Genomic DNA, 22064 nt, shown 5'->3' on the forward strand with positions numbered 1-22064 from the left:
CTGCAAGCAATATGCTGAAGGAAGAGGATGCCAGGGTTGCATTCCATTGCTGTTTCTGGCCTGTGAGCACTATTCCAAGAAAAATACTGTCAGAGAGCCCAGTTTTACTATGTATGTATTCATTGGAATAAGGAGTAAGTTCACATTGTGCCACTGAACTCCACAGTCTATTCAAAAGTGTTTAGTGAGAAATTAAAAAGCAATAGAATGCTAGGAAATACCGAAAGTTAGGTAAATTTTACATGTGGCAAAGAAAGAACAAGCATCTCTTGAAAGCAATATGTGCAAGTTTTTCTCAGTGAGCTTATATTGACTGCACTACATACATACAGTAAAGGAGGAATTATGTCAGCCACCAAGTAGCAACCAAAATCCCACAGGAGTAGGAACACCATTTAGAAGCACCCAGCTAGAGAGTAAACTCTTGAATGCTCTATAATTGCTTTGCATCTTGCAAGTGCATCTCTACAGATCATCTCTATACTGCAGTGTTATTCTGCTTTCACATTGTGGGCAAATCACATAATGGTTTCATGTTTATTGAAACTGTCCCAAAAATTTCCTTTGTTGCTTTCTAGAACAGGAGAAAATCAGAACAGTAAAATTCTTACCTGACCTAAAGAGGGCTTATCTTAATTCTTGATGAAATGCAGTTTAATTCTTCAGGCTTTACCTCACGTGTTTTGTCTATTCGTGCCTGACCTGACATTTAGCTAAGTTGACATGGAGGCTGCTGGGCAGTTTGCACATTCTGCAAAAGCTCTGCTCTGGCTGTAAAATTGTTAGAGACTGTCAAGGTGTATCACCTGGCTGGAAATTAGTTTCTAAAATATTACTGGGATTCTCTCTAAACAGGAGAATGAACCAGTCAGGGCCTAGAATGCGCACCGACTAGCTCTGGATTCTGGCATCCATGCTGTTTGCAGTGTTGTTGTGCTGATATAATATCATGCCTTCCTGAACCCCTCTAGTGTTTCATCCATCCAGGATGTTAAGTAAACATAGATCTGGATGCTGCATTTACTACCAAAGACAAAAGAACAAACAGACCGTCTGACCATATTCCCAGAAGGACTCCAGTATTTTTCTGGGCTGCCTTCCACACAGTCATTCAAATGGTGAAAAGCCCAAAGAACATATTGTTTCTTCTTGGGTGCTTTCAATTCCCTGTCCACTGTGTCAGGGATTTTCATCCCCAGGAAACCTCAGAATAAAGGAAGCAAATCAACCATCTGCTGAACAGCATGCGCAAAACACAAGGTTTTCTGACCTCGGAAAAGTCTGTCTTGCTTCCAGAGAGTCAGTCACAGAGGGTTTGCAGGAGTGGTCTCACTCCCGAGATATTTCCCCAGGCCTTTGGTACTACACATTGCTCCAAGGCTTTTTATTCCCCCCCCACTCAGGTTCCTCTAGGCTACAGACATGTCCCTGCTGTCTCAGGTCTGTTTTCAGCAGGATGCTGGCTAAGGACCAGCAAATGAGGGTCAGGACAGTATTTTTCCACTGAATGTTTCAAGACTCTTTTCAGGAGGCAGGCCCGTGCAGCCCAATCTTCGGTCCACGTTACTGGGTACCACAGTTGCTTAGCCATGGTTAATACTTCACTTGTCTTCCTATGCATGGACTGGAAAGGTGCCTCATCACAGAGGCTGCCAGCATACATACAGACATGACAAACAGCATTATCTAGTGGGTCTTCCCTAGGCTCTGAAATACAGAATCAGATGAGGCAGCCTCTGATTTTGTCATCTCCTGATAACAAGACAAAAAAAAGACCTTTCTTTTCATCCATGTTCCTCTTCAAACTGGTAAGTCTTCACGTTGTCTGACAACACTCAGGATCTCTTAAGCCAAACTGTGCCAAAAGCTATTAACATTTTTGTTCGCACCCTACAAGATGCTTTGCTCTCCCAACTCTCAGTTGGTAGCCCAGTACCATTTCCAAGTAATTTTTCATCAGATATTTTTGCTTTTTGGATGTCTAATGGGTCCAAGTTCTGTCTCAAAGATACATTGTTGCTCCTGCCCCTTTACCACCGTTTCAGGATTATTGTATTCCCATGTTACTGAATGTGGTTCCTAGAGCAAGAAAGAGAATTTATTCAAGGAAATCATAGGTTCAAATAGTATACATTGTGCAAAAAAATTTACAGACAGTTCATCGGACCCAGGACTAACATCCTTTTAAAAACACACTACACTACAGGTGTATAATCTTTGTTTTAGGGTTCTCATCCTTGAGAGACCAGAGAGCAATTTTAGGGTTCTCATCCTTGAGAGGCCAGAGAGTGAAGTTCAAGCAGCCTGAGAAAACCCCTGGATGCTTTCTTGATTCCCAGCTGACATACCTACAGCAGTTGTTTATGTTTTCCACTGCAGTCGGGTAACCCAGCCCAAGCAGTGTTTGTCACAGCTCCAACAGAAAACTTTTCTGCCCTTATTGCTAGTCAGACCAGAAGGAATGAAGTGATTCAGCTGACTGCATGAAAAAAATAAATAATCTTCTTAGGCCAGTCTGGGGACTAACAAGGAGGAAATAAGCCTCAGTGCCTGCCCCTATGTCCAATCCCTTGCACTGATACTGCTGTGACAGTGGCCATCCCTGGGGACTGGGACCTTAGCCAGCACTTGGCAGTGTCTGTGTGCAGCTCCTGTCCCATCAGCCTCTCCACTCTATCACACTGGGAGAGGTTCCATGTGCCCTGCTGAAATTCTCCCAGTTACAGTGCCCTGGATACTTAACTTTTCATATGCGAAGGAAGTATTTTGAAATCTCAGGTGTTAACACGTTTAATAGTGGACATCACTGTATAAACTTTGCCTTGGTAAGGACAGACCTCCCATATATACAATAAAGTCAAATAAATAATTAAAACTATCTAGTAATGAAAAAAAATGATGACAGATGGCTCAAGTCACATACATTACTGCAGTCTAGTGTAACAGTTCAAAATATCAAAAAGGGGTTCCTTCTTTTCCAAAATAGAGTTGTCTTTGAGTACAAACATTAAATTAAGCGATTGCACTATTTTGAGCATAAAAATCGATTTTTAGCCAAAAGAAAATTTCTATTTTACTTCCGTAATTATCAGCCTAATTAATATTTACATATATACACATAATTTAATATAGAAATATCCAAACTATTATTTAAAAAACAGGCCTCAGTAAGTGTGCATTTATTTTATTAGGTGTAGTTAATTCAGTTGTTACTTGTGTTGGTTTCTCTCGTATTAATTTTAAGCGTGTCTAGGTGAGTACATGTTTAAAGCAGTACACCAAATACAGAAATTCACACAGACCCATTGAACACAGCTGGGATTTCTTGTTCCCAAATAGTTTTCATTTTTCCCAGGATATTCTACCTCCTCCTTGCAGAATGGTTTGGCCATGATTTCTAATTGTGTGAGTCAGATGTTCTTCCTGTTCCATAGCCTCCCACTTTTGTATCAATCTTTTCCAGATTCATGGAGCAGAGAAATAAAAAGCATTTGAGTGATGTAATGAAAAATTCTGAATTTCAAAAAATAGTAGTCTTTTATCTTTGAAAATAAACTGGCTAGTTTGTGAATTGAAAGTGTACAATTACCAAAAAGCAAGCTACAGGTATTTTTTGATACAAAGAGATTGTCTTTCTGTAAATATGAATTTTAATTTAATAACTTTCCAGTCATTTTCTTGGCTTAGATTTTAAGCCACAGATGAGACATTTAATTAATTTTTTTCTATTCCCTAGCACACAGAATTCCAATTAAATTACTCCCTTGCATCGAATAGTCAGACTTGAGGGACCAGCACTGAAGTCAGAAGAGTTTCTTTTCCCACACTGGTGAAAGCAAAAATCTAATTGGAGACAAATTATTATGGCAGAATGTGTTTCCCCTAATATTCCCCAATGCAGTAAGTGTTTGGATAAAAGAAAGCTGAACAAAGCAATTTGATCCCTTCTTCTGCTGCCTATAGGGCCAGCACTTCAGCTTGTTAGTTTCTTAGAAACCCAGCGAGTCTGACAACAATTAGGTAGACCCAATCAGTGCCAGGAATGTACTGGTTTATTGCAGCTTTATTGGAAAAAGAAGCCAGATAAGTAACGAGGAGAAAGTGCACTAGCAGAAACTTTTGAAAAAGGAGGGGTTTGGTATCCAGTGACTTTTTTTTCAATTTCTTTAAATATGCCATCCAAATAGAGACTTGGAAATAGGTAAGTGAACTGATAAACTCTACTGCAGAGGAAAATAATCTGGCTTCTGACCTGTTATGCCTGGTTCTGTTCTAACGAGGAACTCTGAAAGCTCTTCGCTCAGAAACTCAAAAAGCAACAGCGAGCAGTGGAGAGCATGACACTGCCTCAGGGGGCCAAGCCCCACCAACAGGCTAATGACAGACATCTGTCTCAAATTAAATAAACATGCTGGAAATAAATGAAGACAGATGTTTTTTAAAGTCAAATATATGGCTGGAAATCTTCCCAAACTCATAGGAACTTTGCTCTTAATGTGTGATTCCTGTGTACTCAGAACTCTGCCAGAGGCCTCCCACTCCAACAGTCCATTCCAAGACCCTACAGGAAGACATTAAATATTGAGTTTCTGATTCTTCCAGAGTATTTGGAAATAACAGATTTCAAAACAAAATCTATTGGAAAAGTTGCTAAGTATTTATACAGAAAGATCTCTATTTATGTGGGAACATGAATGAAACAACTCTCTAACCCTGTTTTGGTACATAGCCTACTTTTATTCTGCCAGAGGAAATACAAGCCCCTAGTTCAGGTGGGCTGGGAGCCTGATGAGCTCTTGGTACCTGTATTGCTTAATACAGGTTTGGTAACCTCTCCTTCTGGTAAGGCACTTGTGTGTGAAAGATTAAGTCATGGAACAGCATGGCACCCTGGCTGGCAGCTGACACTGCTGCAAGGTGTGAGGGGGTGGGCACTGGGAATCGTGGACTGAGCAGGCATAGCTGTGCTTGTGTTCAGGGAGTCTGGATACACAGCTTAATTATAAAGCCATGCTTATGTTTAAACCACTAAATAAGCAAAGCTGTCAAAGTGTAGTCTGAATGTGTGGATAACAGATGCCACTTCAGGAGAAGTCAACATAATTCCCACCAACAAACGCTGTGCAAAAAGCCCACAAAAACAGACTCATGCCTTCAAAGTCAACAAGACCTTCTCAAAACAAATCTCCAAGCTGAGAGTTCTCTGTATCTATGACATTTTCATTGGCAAAAATGTGCTGGATGATTCCGGTCATCACAATACTGCATAAAGACAGATGTCCTGTAAGCCAGGCTTAGAGTGTCTAGCATGTAGATAGTCTCAAGCACTACCTGAAATAATGCTCAGAAATGAACAAAGAATAAATGCCATGCATTCTTTGTGGTTTGCATCATAAGGCGAACAGACACGTATCTTATAACATCATTACTAAACCATATTGTTCAAAAATTTAGTGGCTTGGGAAAGAGTACTTGAAATATTGCAATCTCGATTTTAATAGGCCATGACTGCGCAAAACTAATCCATATTAGTATTGTGTTAGTTGTACTATCTCATACCTTATTTGCATATGCTGCAAAGGGATTTAACAGACTAAACCAGAAACTTAGGACTTCTGACCAGCATCAAAACCAAAGGCATTGAAATTCCTTGAGAAATACTGTGCTTATGTTATTTCTATCTCCAGTAGAAGCAAATATGACTGTTATAAATGCTTTAGGGACAATAATCACTTTTCACAAGGTTTTCATCAGGTTTCAAAATTTTGGTAGGTTCCAAGTGTTTAAAGATACATTTAAAACCATCCTCAAATTTAAAGTTTTTAGGTGTCCCTGTCTCTGAACCCAAACTAATTATCTTCAAATAGTTCAGTACTGTAGTGATTACTAAGAATATTCCATAAATCACTTCCTTCCTGTGGCAGTGCACAGTAGGAAATGAAGAGATGTAAGGGTATTTAGTATCCTTTCCCTACTACCAGACCACTGATAAGAAGCATGTGTTTATGTATTTTCTTAGATTTAAAGGTATTTTGGAGAAAGCAAACCAAAGTAATTATACTAACAGCATTATCTTTTTTCAAATGAAATGCACTATAAAAGGAAGGTAGAGATTTAGGTGGTACTGTCTTTTATTCTTAGATAAGGAAAGTGGTTCATGGGAGCTAAGTGCCTTGGTCCAAGATACCTGCAAACTTTTATCTGTCAGCTCTGTTGACAGCTATGATGTTTTTGTTTATATGTACAAGCATGTATATCTTTATATTGCTGTAAAGATAAGTCATATCCTTTCCCATATTAGCTCAGCTCAAAAGTAGCTGTGAGATTTTGTCTCACAGTTGTGTAAAATGTCCCATGAAATAGAAATACCATCTGGTTGATTGTAGTGACATATCAAAGCAAGTGGCATAAAGTCATGTGCATAATAAGCAAAACTTCTGGGTCAGTGGGGAAAAGCCTTCAGCAAAGGGACTGAAATCAACAAGTATATGTCGATGGGGAGGTTAGAGAAAGTTTCTCTTGCATAAGAGACAATGGTTAAACCTTACATGACTTGAGAAGTTCCTCTATTAAAATACAAAACTGTTCTCTTATTGTCACAGTTGAATACATCCCAGATTTAGCTGCTGTTTCATATTCTAATACTTGAGATTTCACTGCATTTTCTGATAAATGTTATAAAATTAGGTTCATATTTTTATAAACCCGTTTCAGTGTGTTCAGAGGTTATGTACTAGATAGAATATGATCCATAGTTTCCACATCTTACTGTGCTTCTGGACTTCTTTATTCATGAAACTGTTTAACCAACAAAAGAAATAAGACCTGGAAGATCATTGATTGTACAAATTCTTTTTGTAAACATGCCATCATCTCTCTGTTCTAGCGTCCTAAAATAACTGCTGTGGTCATGTCAATATTCATTCACAAATCTGTATTGATAGATTTTTAAAATCCCAACTTTCACTTTACTGTGCTTTTTCAACTTTGATAGGAATTTAAGGCTCACAAGAAATGCAGATACAGTACATTTTTAGTAAGGTAGGTAGAGAGCAGCTTCTCCCTTTAGATTTCACTGTTATTTTTCTGCATGAAGTTATCTTTTCCATGACACAAAAATAACTCTTTTGGTATTTATTTCTGCCTTCTTACCAGTAGGTATTAAACTCTAAAATGTGTCTCTAGTCCTTTATGTAAGATATTATATGCAGGTTATAGGACACATGAACTGTAACATTCAGAAATACCATATTTTGGGTCATTAGAGCAGTGTGTATATGTATTGAGATAAATACATGTCTAAATTGGTATCTATAGCTATACCATCTATATCTCTGTATACATATGCTTACCAGATACGTATGTGTATTCATGCATATAAATAGGCATGCACCACACAAGGGAAAAATCTCGATTAGGAATTACTCTTCTTCTTTCTGAAGAAGGGTTACTGCTCAGTGCTAAGGAATGTAACATTCCTATTCATAGCAATTTCTGACACAGCGTTTAGTATAACCATACACAGACATAACAAGCAAAAGAACTGGAAAATATTTGTATAGTCATTAAAGCTAATAAAGCTGATAGCGAGCACAACTACCACAGACATTATGCAACATGGAGTAGTAAGGTCTGTTTATAAAGGATGTGGTTGGCAGGAGTTGGAGTAGAATTTTTTTAAGGGCTAACATTACTCAGCAAGTTTCATATTTTGGAGTCAACTCTTTTCTCTGGGGATTTTAGATGCTAAATTTTAGCTTGTCATAGGGAGTATATAATTCATGTTTGCTTTTTAAGTTAGGGAAAGAACATATTTTGGAGAAAGAAAAGGCATAGTAGTAATAAAAGCATTAATAATGATGCCAACTATTTCAGTTCTGCAGTTTAAAATAATTTAGAAATGTAATTTGTCCCATGGCAGATGAGATATTAAAAGCAACCCTTCAGCTTCAGAAAATCTATTAGGCTGCAGTCTCCTGCCTTGCCCTGTGGTGTGCTGAAGGCAATGTTTGCCCCTCAGATATGTTGTTGTCACTTGACACAGATCACTGTAGACAGCAACCCATGTTTGCCAAGTGTTTCCAGGCAGGATCATGGGACAGAGCATGTTACCGCTTGCTCTGTGTGAGCTCTTGCTTTATCCTTCCTCTTTATCATGGTGTGGGCACAGACCCAAGGTCTGGGCATTTCGACATTCCACAGCCTCTCGCCTGTGCTCTTCGTGTTCTCACCGCGCCCCGGCCGCCACGCCTGTGCCTGTCCTGCCCCTGGCCAGCAGCCCTGCAGGCCTGTCACTGTCCCTCGAGCCCCAGAGCTCAGCCAGCGCCTGTGCTGCTGGGGAATGGCTTCTCTGTAGCCCTGCCAGGGACTCGCTGTCATTCTGGCCCATCCTAGTGGCTCTCCTCAGCCCAAAGCCCCACACCTCCATGCCTGCCCCCATCTGAAGAAGTGTCATGAGCTGCACCTCCTCATTATGCTCAAGGTTCATTCTCATGTTCCTCCCTTGCCCCAGGTCTCCTTCGTCCCTGCTTTGTTCCTGGAACCCTGCCCTGCCATCTGCCTTCTTACCACACCTGGTTCAAATCACCCTCCCAGCCCCAAAGCTTTACCCCACCAAACTCACTCTGCTTCCAAAACAACACGAGGTCACAGCTCCCCAGTGCTGCCCTGCCTCTCCTACCACCTCTCTCAGCCCCCAAAACTCTGTGCTGCCCCCACACTTCTACCACACCTCCTACCAGTTCTGTAGATTCCATGTCTCCTGTCTGCCTTTCCACAAACTGAGCTCAGTCCCATGTCCTATATCATGACTGCTTGGTGGCACATAAAAAACTCAACACAGACACTGGCCAAACCTCAGTAATTTGTGGTTTATTCTCTAAAGATGAACATTCAGTTCATCTTTACTGAGTAGAGAAATCTATTTGTCAATCTGTGAATGAAATGAAGTGCAGTACAAGATTTCAAGTATCACAACGCTCAGATGGTTCCAGGGATGGCAGGTCTCTACACCGACCTGCTATGACTCACTCTCTATATCTTCTGTAGCTAGCTTCATACGATTGTTTTCTAAATTTTTCTTTTTATGGCCTGATCTTCTTAGACTTAGACTGAGTCCACTAACAATTGTGGTTATCATTATTCCTAAGCTATCAAAACTCTTAAGCTATGCGAAATTTATTTTTCTGAAGTTCTTCTTATCGTTATGGCATTAAGTAAATTTGACATATTTTTCCTAATTTTCTTTCCTTTTTTTTCCTTTTTGCTTAAGTAAGTGAAAGTGTGCAAAATGAAGTCCTTTCTAGTTTCAGATTTGATATCATAACCTCATATACTATCTAAGCACATATGTTTTTGATTCTCAGAAAGAAATAAAAAATCTTTATTTCTGGTCATAGAATCTCTGACATACACCAGAAAAACATCTTCTTGTCGACAGTGTCTTGAAAACAAAACATCGTCTTCTCATCTTGTTTTGATATGCCCGTATGCTACTTCTAATTACTTATTTAAAATGAGGATTGTCAAATCAATTATTAGGGTCTGGAGTGCAGTTCCAGCAGAGTCTGGATCCTTGTTAATAAATAGCTACAGTTACAGTCTCAAAACTCAGATGCAAATCCACATCTCCTTCAAAATCTGAGACTTAGGTGGCAGAGGAGAGTTTCAGTTAAGTTTCAGACTGTACAGACTTTGAGAGAGCATAAATAATACATTTTTATTTTAGAAAAACACACCTGGAGTGAGAATATCAATTCTACTTATAGTGTTTTGTTAGTGCATTGAGAACATTTTCATATAAACAGAAATATTTAATGAACATTTACATCTTAAAATACTTTGGCTGCAGACTTCCTAAAACAGTGTAGATCCATGTCAATTCACCCAGTAATGCAAGAATCAGAATGGAGAACACCATCACTGAAATGTATTTTCATTACAGTGAAATATTGACTTTTCATAAAAGAGTTCTGAAAAAATAAGAACCAGAATCCCAAAATATTGCATTTTGACATCATCAGAAAAAATCCTTCACATTGAAATATTCATGATTCTAAAACATTAATATCCACTTACTTATGTTTCAAATTGATTCAGTGTGATCAGTATTTCCTTCAATGTCTTCAGGGAGGGGGAGTTTGAGGAGTTTTCATGTCCCCATTTTCTGAAACATTCCAGTAAAAAAATTCATTAAAATGCAGCACACAATGATTTCAAAAGGCATCATCCTTGCAAGTTTCATTATTTGCATCCTGCAAGAAACAGCACTGGCTCTGAAGCCAGGCATGAATCTGCAGCATCTGCAATGAACTGAGTGCCATCAGGACTGTTTATAAACATGCATTATTAGTTTGGAAGGACATTTTTGTCTTTGCAGGATAAATACAACTTGTCAGAAGCCTGCATTATTTACATATGTTCTTCAAGCCTCTCTTCTCATACTGTGTTCAGACAGCAATGTCCTGCAAATGGCAAAGCAGATAATGATTGTGATCACCCCTCACATGTCTGAAAAGAGGGCACATCTCGTGTTAGCAGCACCTCTCCCATCTGAGACATCTTCTGTGTCTGGTTAAGTTAGACAAGTCAATAACTCGATATCGCAACGACTTTTTCAGGGCTCCATACATGATGTGATATAAACATTTTGTATTTACTGCTACTAATCACTGATAAAATTGTTATTTTTGGCAGATCTCCCCAGAGGAATGAAAACTTTCATTAAATTGAAAACACAGGACTCTCTATAGTATAAATGAAGGAGAATTAGCCATGTCTCTTGTTTCCACTTTTATGGGTTTACTTTCTGCTAACTTTAAGCCATCATTAGAGAAGACTGTTTGGAGCAGCTGCTTCCTTTAGAGATGATTGTTAAGTAAATATTTTGTAATGCGAAGAACTGCATAGCTCCTTCCTGCGTTGCTTACAGACTTTCAGCCCCGTTGACTTCAGACATTTTTACAGTATTTTCTGCATCAGTCAACAGCTAACTGACAGAGGGAGTAAGATGATTACTGACAATTATGCCAATGGAATAGCACCATAACAGCAATAATAGAATGGGGAAGAAAGACTTGTAGGCTAATTCTAGTAAATAAATAATCCACAGTAGAATGACAGAATAACATCTTTAATACCAAAGGGGTATCCTGTGAAAGTGCCAAAACCTTGGTCATTTCACCTCGGTCAACACTGATTCACATCCAACTGTTCATGTCTGGCATTGTCTTAAAGTCTTAGAGCAGAACAATTAGCACAGCAAATACATTTTATACAGTTTGAGAAATGTATGCTCAGTTAGATTACCCAGAGTTACCAGATTTTAGACTAGATGCTACATTTTCAAAGCACAATGGCTTGGAGGAGCTGGAGCATGACGAATCTTTCTGTTCCCTTGCATAGAGGCGAAGTCAACTCCTGGAATATATCCTGGGGCCCCTTCTCTGTCTCATAAGGACCCTTGCAGCAGGGCAAGCATTGGTCTGGTGCTGTGTCCCATCACTTCAGGGGTGAACACACTATTTAGTCTAGACTGGTTTTGGCTGCCTTTTCTGGTAAAGTGACCAACTGCAATGGGGAAAAGCCATTGTGTAACCTACTACTATTTGGTATTTCAAGGGAAGATAAATAAATTCTAGTTGTTTGGGTAAGCACACTGTTATTGATTGCTTCACAGTATGACAGCTTAGCTGCTCTACGTGTATTAGTGAAAAACACAGGGAGTATAGACATAATGTGACTTTTGAGCCTGTAGGAGCCTGTGGGCAGTCTGTGTCTGCTAGGAAGCACTGACACAATGCTGCTAACTGCACACACTGCTGTGCCTGTGTGAAATGGACAAAGGAATAAACTTTTTGCAGTGATTTTGCAGTTTGCATTGTGTTGTCTTGCTGACCTGCAGGGGTGCCTCTCAGTAACAGGCTGAGTACTGTCTGCCTAGGGTTCAGCTGGAAGTACAGGAATACACACAAGATTAATTTTTAATACTTTACTACATATATTTGTCCACTTCATCTCTTAGTACAACTGGCTTTAGTAAATTTTAATTATTACAGAAATTCCAGCTTGGCAGTTACAGAGACATTTTCTGTCTGTCCAATAGGCTGTAACTACAGGGCTACTCCCATTTAGACCACCTGAATTCTGCAAGCCTCATTTTATGGGGCTGTGAATCACAGTGAGTCAGCCTCTATCACTCATTTTTCCTTTATCTACTTTTAATTTGTTTTCTCTTTTTCAATAGTGGTGTAATGGGCTGGGAAAAAAACGTTAAATAAATCACAAAAGGAGTATATTAGAGACCAAAAAAAAGAAGTGTTGCATATTCTATTTTCTGTCTTCCTTACATTGCTTCTTTTCAGAAGGAAACAAAGCAATGACTGCCCATCTTTCATTGTGCCTGTGCCACTCATTTCTATGAATCAAGGCACAGATGGATAGTTTAGCACTGCCTGCTCATCTGTCCATTGTCTGCTCATATATCCACCCCTCCTTACTGCTCTTTCAGCTGTTCACATTCATGCTGAAGGTTCACAATCTTGTGACCTAACAATTCACATTACAGTTTAGAGAACTGTACAAAGTACATTTACAGCTGGTAACCAGCTGGTTTGTCACGTTTGCTTTCAGGAATGCCCTGATAAATAAATATCTGGTCACCTGGATCCTCACAGAGCCATTACTTTCAGGTTAAATGGCCCCAGCACACTCGTAAACAGACCTATACATCCCTGGAAAAGATGCTGGCAAGTGGGTAGGCCTGAGTCAATATAAATATAGGCATCAGTTATTAGGTTTAATATAATTTTAAATTATCATTTATTCAACTATAGTTTTCAACTGTTAATATAGCTTTATTTGACAGGCTCTGCGATTATTTTGTCATCACTTTTTAAATACAGGCAATTATCTCCTCAGTGTTACTAACTATATGCAGTATATTAACAAATACAGATGATTTGTGCTCCTAGCCATACATCATTCAGATTTACAAAAGCACAGGGCAAGAAATGTCTATGCTTTTTATCAGCACCAAGTTGATGATAAAAATTTATCTAGTGTTGCATCCATTTTATGTGCAAGAACACTTGAACATTTCTATTTACCAGCATAGAACATCTATTATGAAACTGTCCATTCAGTATTTGTTTTCAGCTTATTATCATTGGAAATAACAGTAACATTTCATCTTTTGATCAGCCATGTCACAACTGAACAGACAAGTTGGTTTTACACCTGGTTAGGGAAGGGGAAAAAAGTTTAAAGAAATATATTAGTTGAAAAAGACAACATAAAATAAATTAGCCACTGTCATTTAATAAACAGCTGAATCAATCATTAGAATCATTATTCAATTAGTTTCATTTTTAGGAGGAAAATGTATACACAGTAATTACTGTAGCAGAAGGTGAGTGTCTCAGCATGTGGGCTGTGCTCTGAAAGCATCAAAGCCTGGATGTCATCAGTAGCTGACAGTATGACTGATTCAAAGTCCCTGGAAAATGGGCAAAACCACAGAAAACCGGGACACTCTGTCTCTTCTTTCCATCCCTGGAGAGGTCCAGGCATGAGGTGTGGCAGCTACAGAATTAATTTGCTGAGACATCAGGAAGGGCAGCAGATACTAGCAACCAGTGTTTTTCTACCTCTCACTTTCTCCTTTATCTCAATGAGAGATGACAGATGAGAATTATACTGAATACCTGCTTCTTGTTTTGTCCCCAAACCATTGCTTAATATTTCCTAATCCTTCTGAATGTTTCTTAATAGAAAGGGAGGATTGAGTCCATTTATGTATTTTACCTCTGAAATAAGTGAGACTCATGAGATTTCTGAATTCATTCTGTCTATAATATTCATTCTTACTTGTAAGTAAGAAAAAAAAAATCACAAGAGATTGTCGGAGAAACTTTGCTGTCCAGCTTCTAAAGTCTATTTTCTCCCTGATGACTCAAGCACTTACTCTCTTTGTCCCGAGGCTCTTCTCTCCTCTCTCTCCTTCCTTAGCTTTTCTGTTGCAGGAGCTTTTGCTTCTGACCATGGAACTTTTGAGGTAGTTTTTTTTCTCTGTCTAACCAAATTTTCTGTACTACACCTAGCACTCTGTGCCACATGATATATAGTGATAGAATTTAAAGAAAAATGGACAACTGTGTGAAAAATTGAACTCTTTATCCACTACTAAAAAGCTGCTTCACTGATCACTAGTAGGCAGGAAGTGAGATTTACACGAGGATTTCTAAATTATAAAAACTTGCAACAAACTTGAGTATGCGCAAGGAGGAACTTCCTTCCAGTTACCAAAATTACAGATACTTCCGAAAATCTAGTGTTGTAGAATAACAAAATGCCAGCATTGAGTTCTCACGGAAAAGCCTGAAAAGCAATTTGCAACATGGAAGGTGTGACTAGTGGCTTGATTTACAAACAGATTCACAGAAGAGTTTTTAAAACAAGGTATAAAGGAACACAGTGCCATGTTTGGAAATTATGTATCTTTACACTTTTCATTTTGACTAAAGGTTTTACAGCATTCCACAGCAACACAAACTGAATACAGCTTGTTAATATGGATAAGAGAATTTACAGCTACTTCCAACAGATCTGACCAGAGGCCATTTAACAGACTACATCCATGCCAGGCGTTGTTATATGATGGCTGAAACGCTATTTACTTTGGCCCCCAGTATTTATTTCATAACACTCTTAGAAGAAGAGTGATAAGTAATGCAGACCACAAATGCAAAAATTCTGTGGGTATGCCTTTTTCTCCTTTTAAAGTATGAGACACACATTGAATATATACTTCTCTAGGACCAGTGAGAGTGGAAATTGCATTATTCTATGGGAAGATGGCATAAAAAACTATTGTGTTTATTAATGATTTTCAAAATAATTCAAGGAGCTCTGGCTCCAGCTGTGATTCCTGATGATGTGGATGTTGAAACTCCCTTGCAGATAGCTGGTTCCTGTGGGAAACATATCACAGTTGAATGTTTTTATTTAGATTACATTATCAAAAATAAAAATACTTTGGTTTTGGTGACTACTACCCCAGTAAAAATGGAATGTTTGAATTTTAAAAAAAATAAATCAGGTGGAAATATACACTGGCCACTAGTATTAAAATTTCTATAGTCTTGTTACATGAGTACTATCAAAGATATAACTTATATGCAATATACGTATTTTTCTCGTTACACTGAGTATAGTGCACAGCAGACCACAATCAGATTAATACGATAACCAAAGCCATTTGTGGTAAAGCCAGCACGCTTTTTATACATAGGTTGGAGGGTGCTTGAGGAGAGTAGATGACCACAGTTGCTGCCAGTTTACCAAGCAAGGGACAGGACTGAGGCAGGGAGGGCTGAAAATATTTGCTGGACAGCAGAAAGGCACAGAAGAAAGGGGAAAATACCTAAAGGACATATCCCTACATTTAACCTAAATCTTACGCAAATTCTGCATAAGAATGAGTAAACAAATTACTACAAATGAGTATTCGTATGGGCCCTAGTGTGAGTGCAGGTTTCTGGTGTGTCCTGGTGAGCATTCAAATAGTCCATTTGCGCCATGTCAACCAGACCACTATAATCTGTGGGTTTCTATGGGTTCAAAGAGAATCCAAAAAGAGACCAGAATCACCTTTTGCCTCCAACTCTCCTAGAACAGTTACACACCCAAAGCAATCCATTTCTAAATAGCTTTTAATGTGACATTTATATTCTGAGCCAAGTGTCGACAGAAAGCTGGATTACTTTTACTTGACTTTGACAGGGAAATTGAAGTGTAAAGTTCACAGGTCAACAAGGTGAAGAGTAGAAAACTATGATTAAGACGTTTGTTTTGTCTTATTCCTTTACTGGTATACAGGAAGGACATGGGAATTCCCAGATGCATCCACATCCTTTGGGTTATACACTTTTCTAGCCTGTGTTATCAGCAACATTATGTTGTGCAAATATGTTACGTGGACAGGAAATTGTTATACTGCCATTGCTCATTTCAGCTTGGCAACTCAAATTTTAGTCACTACAAAGAGGGTCAACATCCTTTTTTCAAAATATCTTTCCATTATTAAACACGCAATGGTTGCTGCAAAATGTTGCTTCCTCAAATAGCTCCTCAAAAAAGAAAAGAAAATATTTTTACCTTTTATTGAGTGTTTTTGTACCATACATTGCCTAATAGTTTTCTTCACTGTAATGATACACGGTTACTAGGACAAATGTTGGGAGCAGCTAGTAGAATGCTAATTCTGCTTTACTGCCTGAATGCTCTCAAGTACAGTAACTATCCCATGACTTTGCCCATAATGCGACAGACTAGGAAAAGTGTTGTTCTATGGTTTCATCACAACAGATGAGTAACACCCCTCGGTTTATGTGTAAAGATTAAAATAAATCAAAACTGCAACAATATCTAAATATTTAGGTACATTTTGCTTTACACAGGTCTCAGTGTAAGACTGTATCTCATTTTACCTAACACCACAAAAACACTTTACACAATAAGATTTCTTACAACAAGCATTTTGAACAGCGTGATGAGTTGTTATTGCAGAAGCAGAATTGTTACTAGAGAAGAAGTCTCAGAAGAATGTAGTTCTTTAATCTTAGTAATGGAAAAAAGTTAACTTTAGTGACAATGCTACAAAATTAATTAATATTGATATTCCTGCTGTTATAGGAAAACTGTTTCTTCTTTAAATGTTCATGATTAAAAAGTGATTACATATTGTATTAAACTATATATTGATACTGGAAGAACCAGCAGGCAAATGGAAGAAAGCAGAGTAAGGCTGGCCAATGACATGGAGCTCCATAGAATCCAGCTGCTCTGCCTAGCTGAACTTCATGCAAGTGTGCAAGATAAAATTTTTTAAGAAAGTGTGATATATAACGTAGCAATATTCGATATCTTTTTGGATAATGGGAAAATTTAAATCTAATGGAAAGGATTCCATTAGATTCCAGGATTCTTCTCTCTGAAAAAGATGTTTATAATATTAGATTCCAGGAATACTTAATAGAGTAGGAATTATTTCTCTAGCTGTTTTGTATTTAATAAGGTTTTAGAGAACTGACCACAATTCCTAGCAAATATTTCAGCTATTGCACTCTTACGCAATAAATAGATGTTCTTATAAGAATGGGTACAGAATTTCTATGAATTAGATCTAATTAGCTGAGAGAGTGCTGATTCAATGTAACTTTAATGAGGATGAATAAACTGTTCACGTAAGTGACGCCATCTCATATTCTGTAACACCACCAGTGGCTGCTGGTTCCATGACTGCATTTCACTCACTGTTGATTTTTCTTCTCATGACTAATTAAGACGAAACATAAACTGAGCAGGTAATTTATGAGAATGTCTGTAAAAAAATGAAGGCAAACCAAAGGTAGTATAAAGAGTAGGTCAGATAAATAACAGATGTCTGGGGGCCGTTTTCTGACTCAACATGACTGGCCACATACTGATATCATAGATGTGCTGCTCAAACATCAGTGTTTGGAGAGCATATTGATGATTCTTTGACAAGGGAGCCTGTTGGCACTACATAAATAGATAACCATCTTTCCTCCTGCTCTTAACAGGACCCTGCACAAAGCAGGGTGTTCGGTATTTCCTTTTCAAGCAATAAAGATGTCATATCTTTAAGTCTTTTTAATGTGCATTCCAGTGGAACTTTGGATCCTGTCTAGTTGTATAAAACTTATGCAGAAACACATTATTGCCTATGAAGACCCTTTTCCTGGAACTCCTGACTAAAATAATGATTATTCTTGTGTAAAGTAATTGCAGGAATTGGCCACACTGTGCATTGAATACAAGGAAATCTACAAGTGGACTACTAACTTGAGTAGATTCTGTGCTGTAGTTGGGAGCATTACATTTGAATAAGCTAGATGGTCTAACGCCTCTTCTATATAAAACCTGTGTTATTTTAAGGAAGAAAAAGCTGAATAATATATGCTGCTGCCCAAGCCTTACTAGACACCGGCAGGCTTTGTTTTAAAAAGACAACTAATTAATACAGAGAGCATTGTACATGCGTTTAAACCTTTGTACAATAAACATCTAGACGCAATAAATCCATGAAATTTGGCTGGCGTTTCCACTAGAGGAACCAGTGAAAAGCAGTGCTGGCGAAGTTCAAAACTAAAAGCAATAACAAAATGCAGTAAGGCTCTCAGCAGTGCAGCCCAGCGAGGCGCTGTGCCTGGCTCGCCGTGCGGAGCTCCAGAGGCGCAGCTGCCGGAGCTGCCCGAGAGTGACACCCAGTGGGAAAGGCACGGGCAGCCGCTCCCTCTGCACCGCGGCACTTCCGAGGGCCTGCGATCCAACCTGTCTCTCTGGGTTCAACACCATTATTTTTTGCTGGCAAACACTCAGTAGTTAATTCCCTTAATGTAAATTGTCCTTACAAGAACTAAACTATCAGTGGAGCATCTTGTGCTTTCAGAAAAGACTTCCCTCTAGTCCTTGTAATGATTCTGCTGCTTATCTTAGTGTTGATAAAAAACACACTTCCCTGGTCTCCACCTAACTAATGAAAACATCTCATTGTTTTCATTCAGAACTAGACCTGACTCTGTAGGTCACAGATATTTCTGCAGACTCCGTGTGTTCAGCTTGATGCCTTTTGCAGCCCCATGTGATTCAGGTTTAACCTAGGTTATTCCATTCTCTTTGCTGCTCTCAAGAATATCTTCCATCCTTCCTTCTATGAACATAATTTACAGAATAAGCCATTCTTCCCCAGCCTTACAAATCCACAGCTTTCACTTCTCAGTTCCTCTGAAACTCAAGCAATTCCCTTCCCTGGCTTTTTGAGGGGATGTTTTGAAGGGCAGTTACTTGTCTGTTCTCTGTATTGAGAAACTGGGATGTACTGTCATCTTGTCTGTTCTTTTGACCAGTGAGGGACATTAACAGCCCTGAAGCACAGAAGTTGTTCCAGTTAAAGCTCTTTCATCTTACACTACCCATGCCATTTATCAGAGTCAGAACACTGGGTATATCGTAATTCTGATTTCCCACAAAGGTACAGCTCTAACCTTGTCTGGCTTGGTAGGTAATGTGCCATGTGATCCTGAAACATTGATCCTCTTGCGGTGTTCTATAACCTTGAAATGAGTCACCTTTAAATTTTATTATCAAGTTCAACTCAGCAAACACTTTCCTAGGGTCAGGCTGTGCTCTAGCTTGTGTATTGACAGGAATGAAAGGGCTCTTTGTGCAGATCTCTGCATGCTTGTGTGTCAAGTGGAACAAATTAACTTTGTGGTATTATACTCATTTCTTTGAATGATTCATTTGTTTGGTAAATCACCAGAGGGATGGAAGTTTGTAGCAGTAATGTGAAACTATAGAGGCAGTAAGGTGTGCACACTTCATTCTTCTAGACCACCGGCTAATCTATTCAATGATCTTTATCCTAAAATGAAAATGCAGCTTCTCCATGCACTGGAAATACCCTGAAGAATTTGGTTAATTAATGTGATTATTAATTTGTTAAATTCAAGTGAGAAAGCTGAGAAGTGAAACATCTCAAAAATCACCAAATTTCTAGAAAAAATACTTCATATTTTATGTTTAGTGCATTTTCATCATTATATTTATAACAAAGTATTTTAAAAATCCAGCTGTAAATATATGATCAAGTGGGGTTTTCTAGATGAGCAAACAGAAAAGCTAACATGGAGCATCATAAAGAAACTAACTCAAGCCGTCAGAAGGATTGGATTCTTTAAATGCATAGGGCAGAAGTGTCCCGGTGGATCCAGTGGAGCAGTGACATTACTGGTAGACTGATCAGAAATCTGGCTGGGTGCTTTGGGCTGTTAGCCAAGCCTGAGTCTGCCAGGGCACTCTCAGCTCAACACTGAGAATATTTGTTGGCAGGAGAGGAAAGGTGATTGCTTGTGAAAGGGAGTGGCGGCAGACTCAGATTCTTTTGACCATTTCCCATTGTCTTAACCTTTTATGTACCTTCAGGACTTCCTGTGTGACTTGTTTATGCCTTTCACGACCTACCCTCTTCTTCCCTGGCCAGTTTAATGCCTCCCTATACCAGTTCTAGCCTCCCTTAGTTCTCAGGTTCCTAGTTTTTCCAATCTTCACCTCCTTCTTTCAGCCATTTCCTCCTGTCTGTAAGTCCCCTTGACATCCAGCCTCACCCTGCTCTCGAATCCTGCAGGCTGTCCCTTGCCTGCCAGTCCTCCCTCCACCTCTTCTCTCTGGCTGCCATTCCCATACTGTCCTAGACTTCCATTTATGTAATTCTGTTTCTGGTGTCTTTGCTGAGCCAGTCCTGGCTTTCAGTCTGTTACTGTGGCTCAACAGAGGTATAATGGCCCACTGTCTACAACATTAGGATAAATGCTTTCATTATACTGACCTTTTTGAATCCTTAATTCTTCTCAGAGAGCTGCTAGATCCTGCTTTCCTTATCAGCCAAGGTATTCCTTCTCAACTCCAGGGACCTATTTAGCAGCAATATGAATTTCTTCTTTTTCTTTACATTCATCTCAGCCTTTGTCCATTGTGCCTGCTGTCCATCAGGAAAATCACTGATGTGAAGACAAAACAGTGAGTGGCAGGTCAGAAGCACATTTCAGGGTTACCCAGACTGTCTCAGCCAGGCCCTGGGTACACCATGCAGGCACAGACCTTTTAGCTATGAAGCTCATAGCTAATATGAATAAGCTCATATGAAGTTGACCAAGCAGACACCATGATTTATCAAAGAGGTTTGGGTAAATATGGATGAATTCTCTCAAATACAAGAAAAGCTGGAATCATTTGTTTCTTCTTGTCCATTAAAAATCTCTGATCCAAATAATATGTAAGAATTTCTTTACTACTATCCAAGAAGGGATACCATATTGTCTGGTTCTTTAATTTCATTCTTAAAAGTGACTGAATAATACATACTGATGTTTTCCAAAAATCTTCAGCACCTACCATGAGAAATTTCAGACTGAATGGTTCAAGTGAAATGACGTCATAAACACCAGGTCTTAGAATCCAAACCTGACCAGCAGCTTGAACATAATAGGAGGCATTATGTTCAGTTTCTGGGTGTTACAGTTCAGGATATTCCAAGAAGCATAGCTACGTACAGAGAACAGTGCCTGCCTGCTAAGCTATTGTACATAAGCCAGATCATTTGAGAACGATGGAAATTATGCTCAGCTGCACCTTCTCTAATTAGGCAGAAAATGTTTGCTTTTGAGTTTCTCGGTTGCTGTATCCTGTTATTAAAGTAATTGGTCTCTGTTCCTTGTCTGACCCAGAAGGGGATGCAGATAGGGAGAGTCATCTCACTTAACCAGTCTTGCAAGGAACTGTCATGTTTCCATTCTTCCCCTCTCGGTCCACATTCCTGCTCCAGTTTTAACCAGGTAAGTTTCTTGGGAAGAAAGTTGAGACCTAAGTACAGCAGCAGCTGGATTCATTCTCAGTGAATAAACACTGCACTCATAAGAAATAATAAGAACTTTGTTATTTAAGCTTGGAGTCAGAAAGCTTGATTTCATGATTGATTTTTTTCTGTATAATCTGTATGACTTCATAAAAAACAAAGAGTTGAAAAATGCCCATGAGTTTGCACTGCTGCTCGTCTCTGTTGCTGATGCTAATAAACATGTCTGAAGATGTTCAACATGTGAAATATCCCTTAAAAACTACAAGTAGTCTCAGAAGTGTTAATGTTAATCTCCCTTGTTGCGGTTCCCCCACTGCAACTCACTAAGCAAGTTGAATTGCTAATATCTTAAAACACAAATAAATCACTGTGAGATCCTGAGTACTCCAAGATTGTAAATACTGTCTTTTCCTTTACAAGAAACACTACATACTTGAGAGATCAGTGCAGACTTACGAGTGAATGTGGATCCTCACCACACCAATCTCCCATGGAAGAGGCTGTAGTTGGATACAAGATTGAAATGAAGATATTTATATTAGGAAGTCAGCATCTTGTCCATGTAGACCAGAGGACTGAGACCAAAGGCTCCAACATGGGCTTTCCCCAGAGAGAGAGCACAAAC

At 38.9% G+C, this 22064-nt stretch overlaps 1 protein-coding gene across 5 annotated transcripts in view; it reads left to right on the plus strand.

Annotated features, from left to right (window-relative positions):
* Positions 1-22064, plus strand: part of SLC44A3 (solute carrier family 44 member 3) — a 94198-nt gene that overhangs the window by 30533 nt on the left and 41601 nt on the right. For 2 of the 5 annotated variants that reach the window (XM_033066901.1, XM_033066904.1), the window contains exon 3: positions 1705-1808. The exons of 2 other annotated variants lie outside the window; for them this stretch is intronic. In XM_033066901.1, the coding sequence (XP_032922792.1) occupies positions 1705-1808 (104 nt within the window). Of the gene's footprint in view, positions 1-1704; positions 1809-21177; positions 21417-22064 lie in introns of those variants that run through there. One more of the 5 variants, XM_033066903.2, reaches the window with a different exon arrangement.

The sequence above is a fragment of the Catharus ustulatus genome, chromosome 9 (genome assembly GCF_009819885.2).
Source record: "Catharus ustulatus isolate bCatUst1 chromosome 9, bCatUst1.pri.v2, whole genome shotgun sequence".
NCBI lineage: Eukaryota > Metazoa > Chordata > Aves > Passeriformes > Turdidae > Catharus > Catharus ustulatus.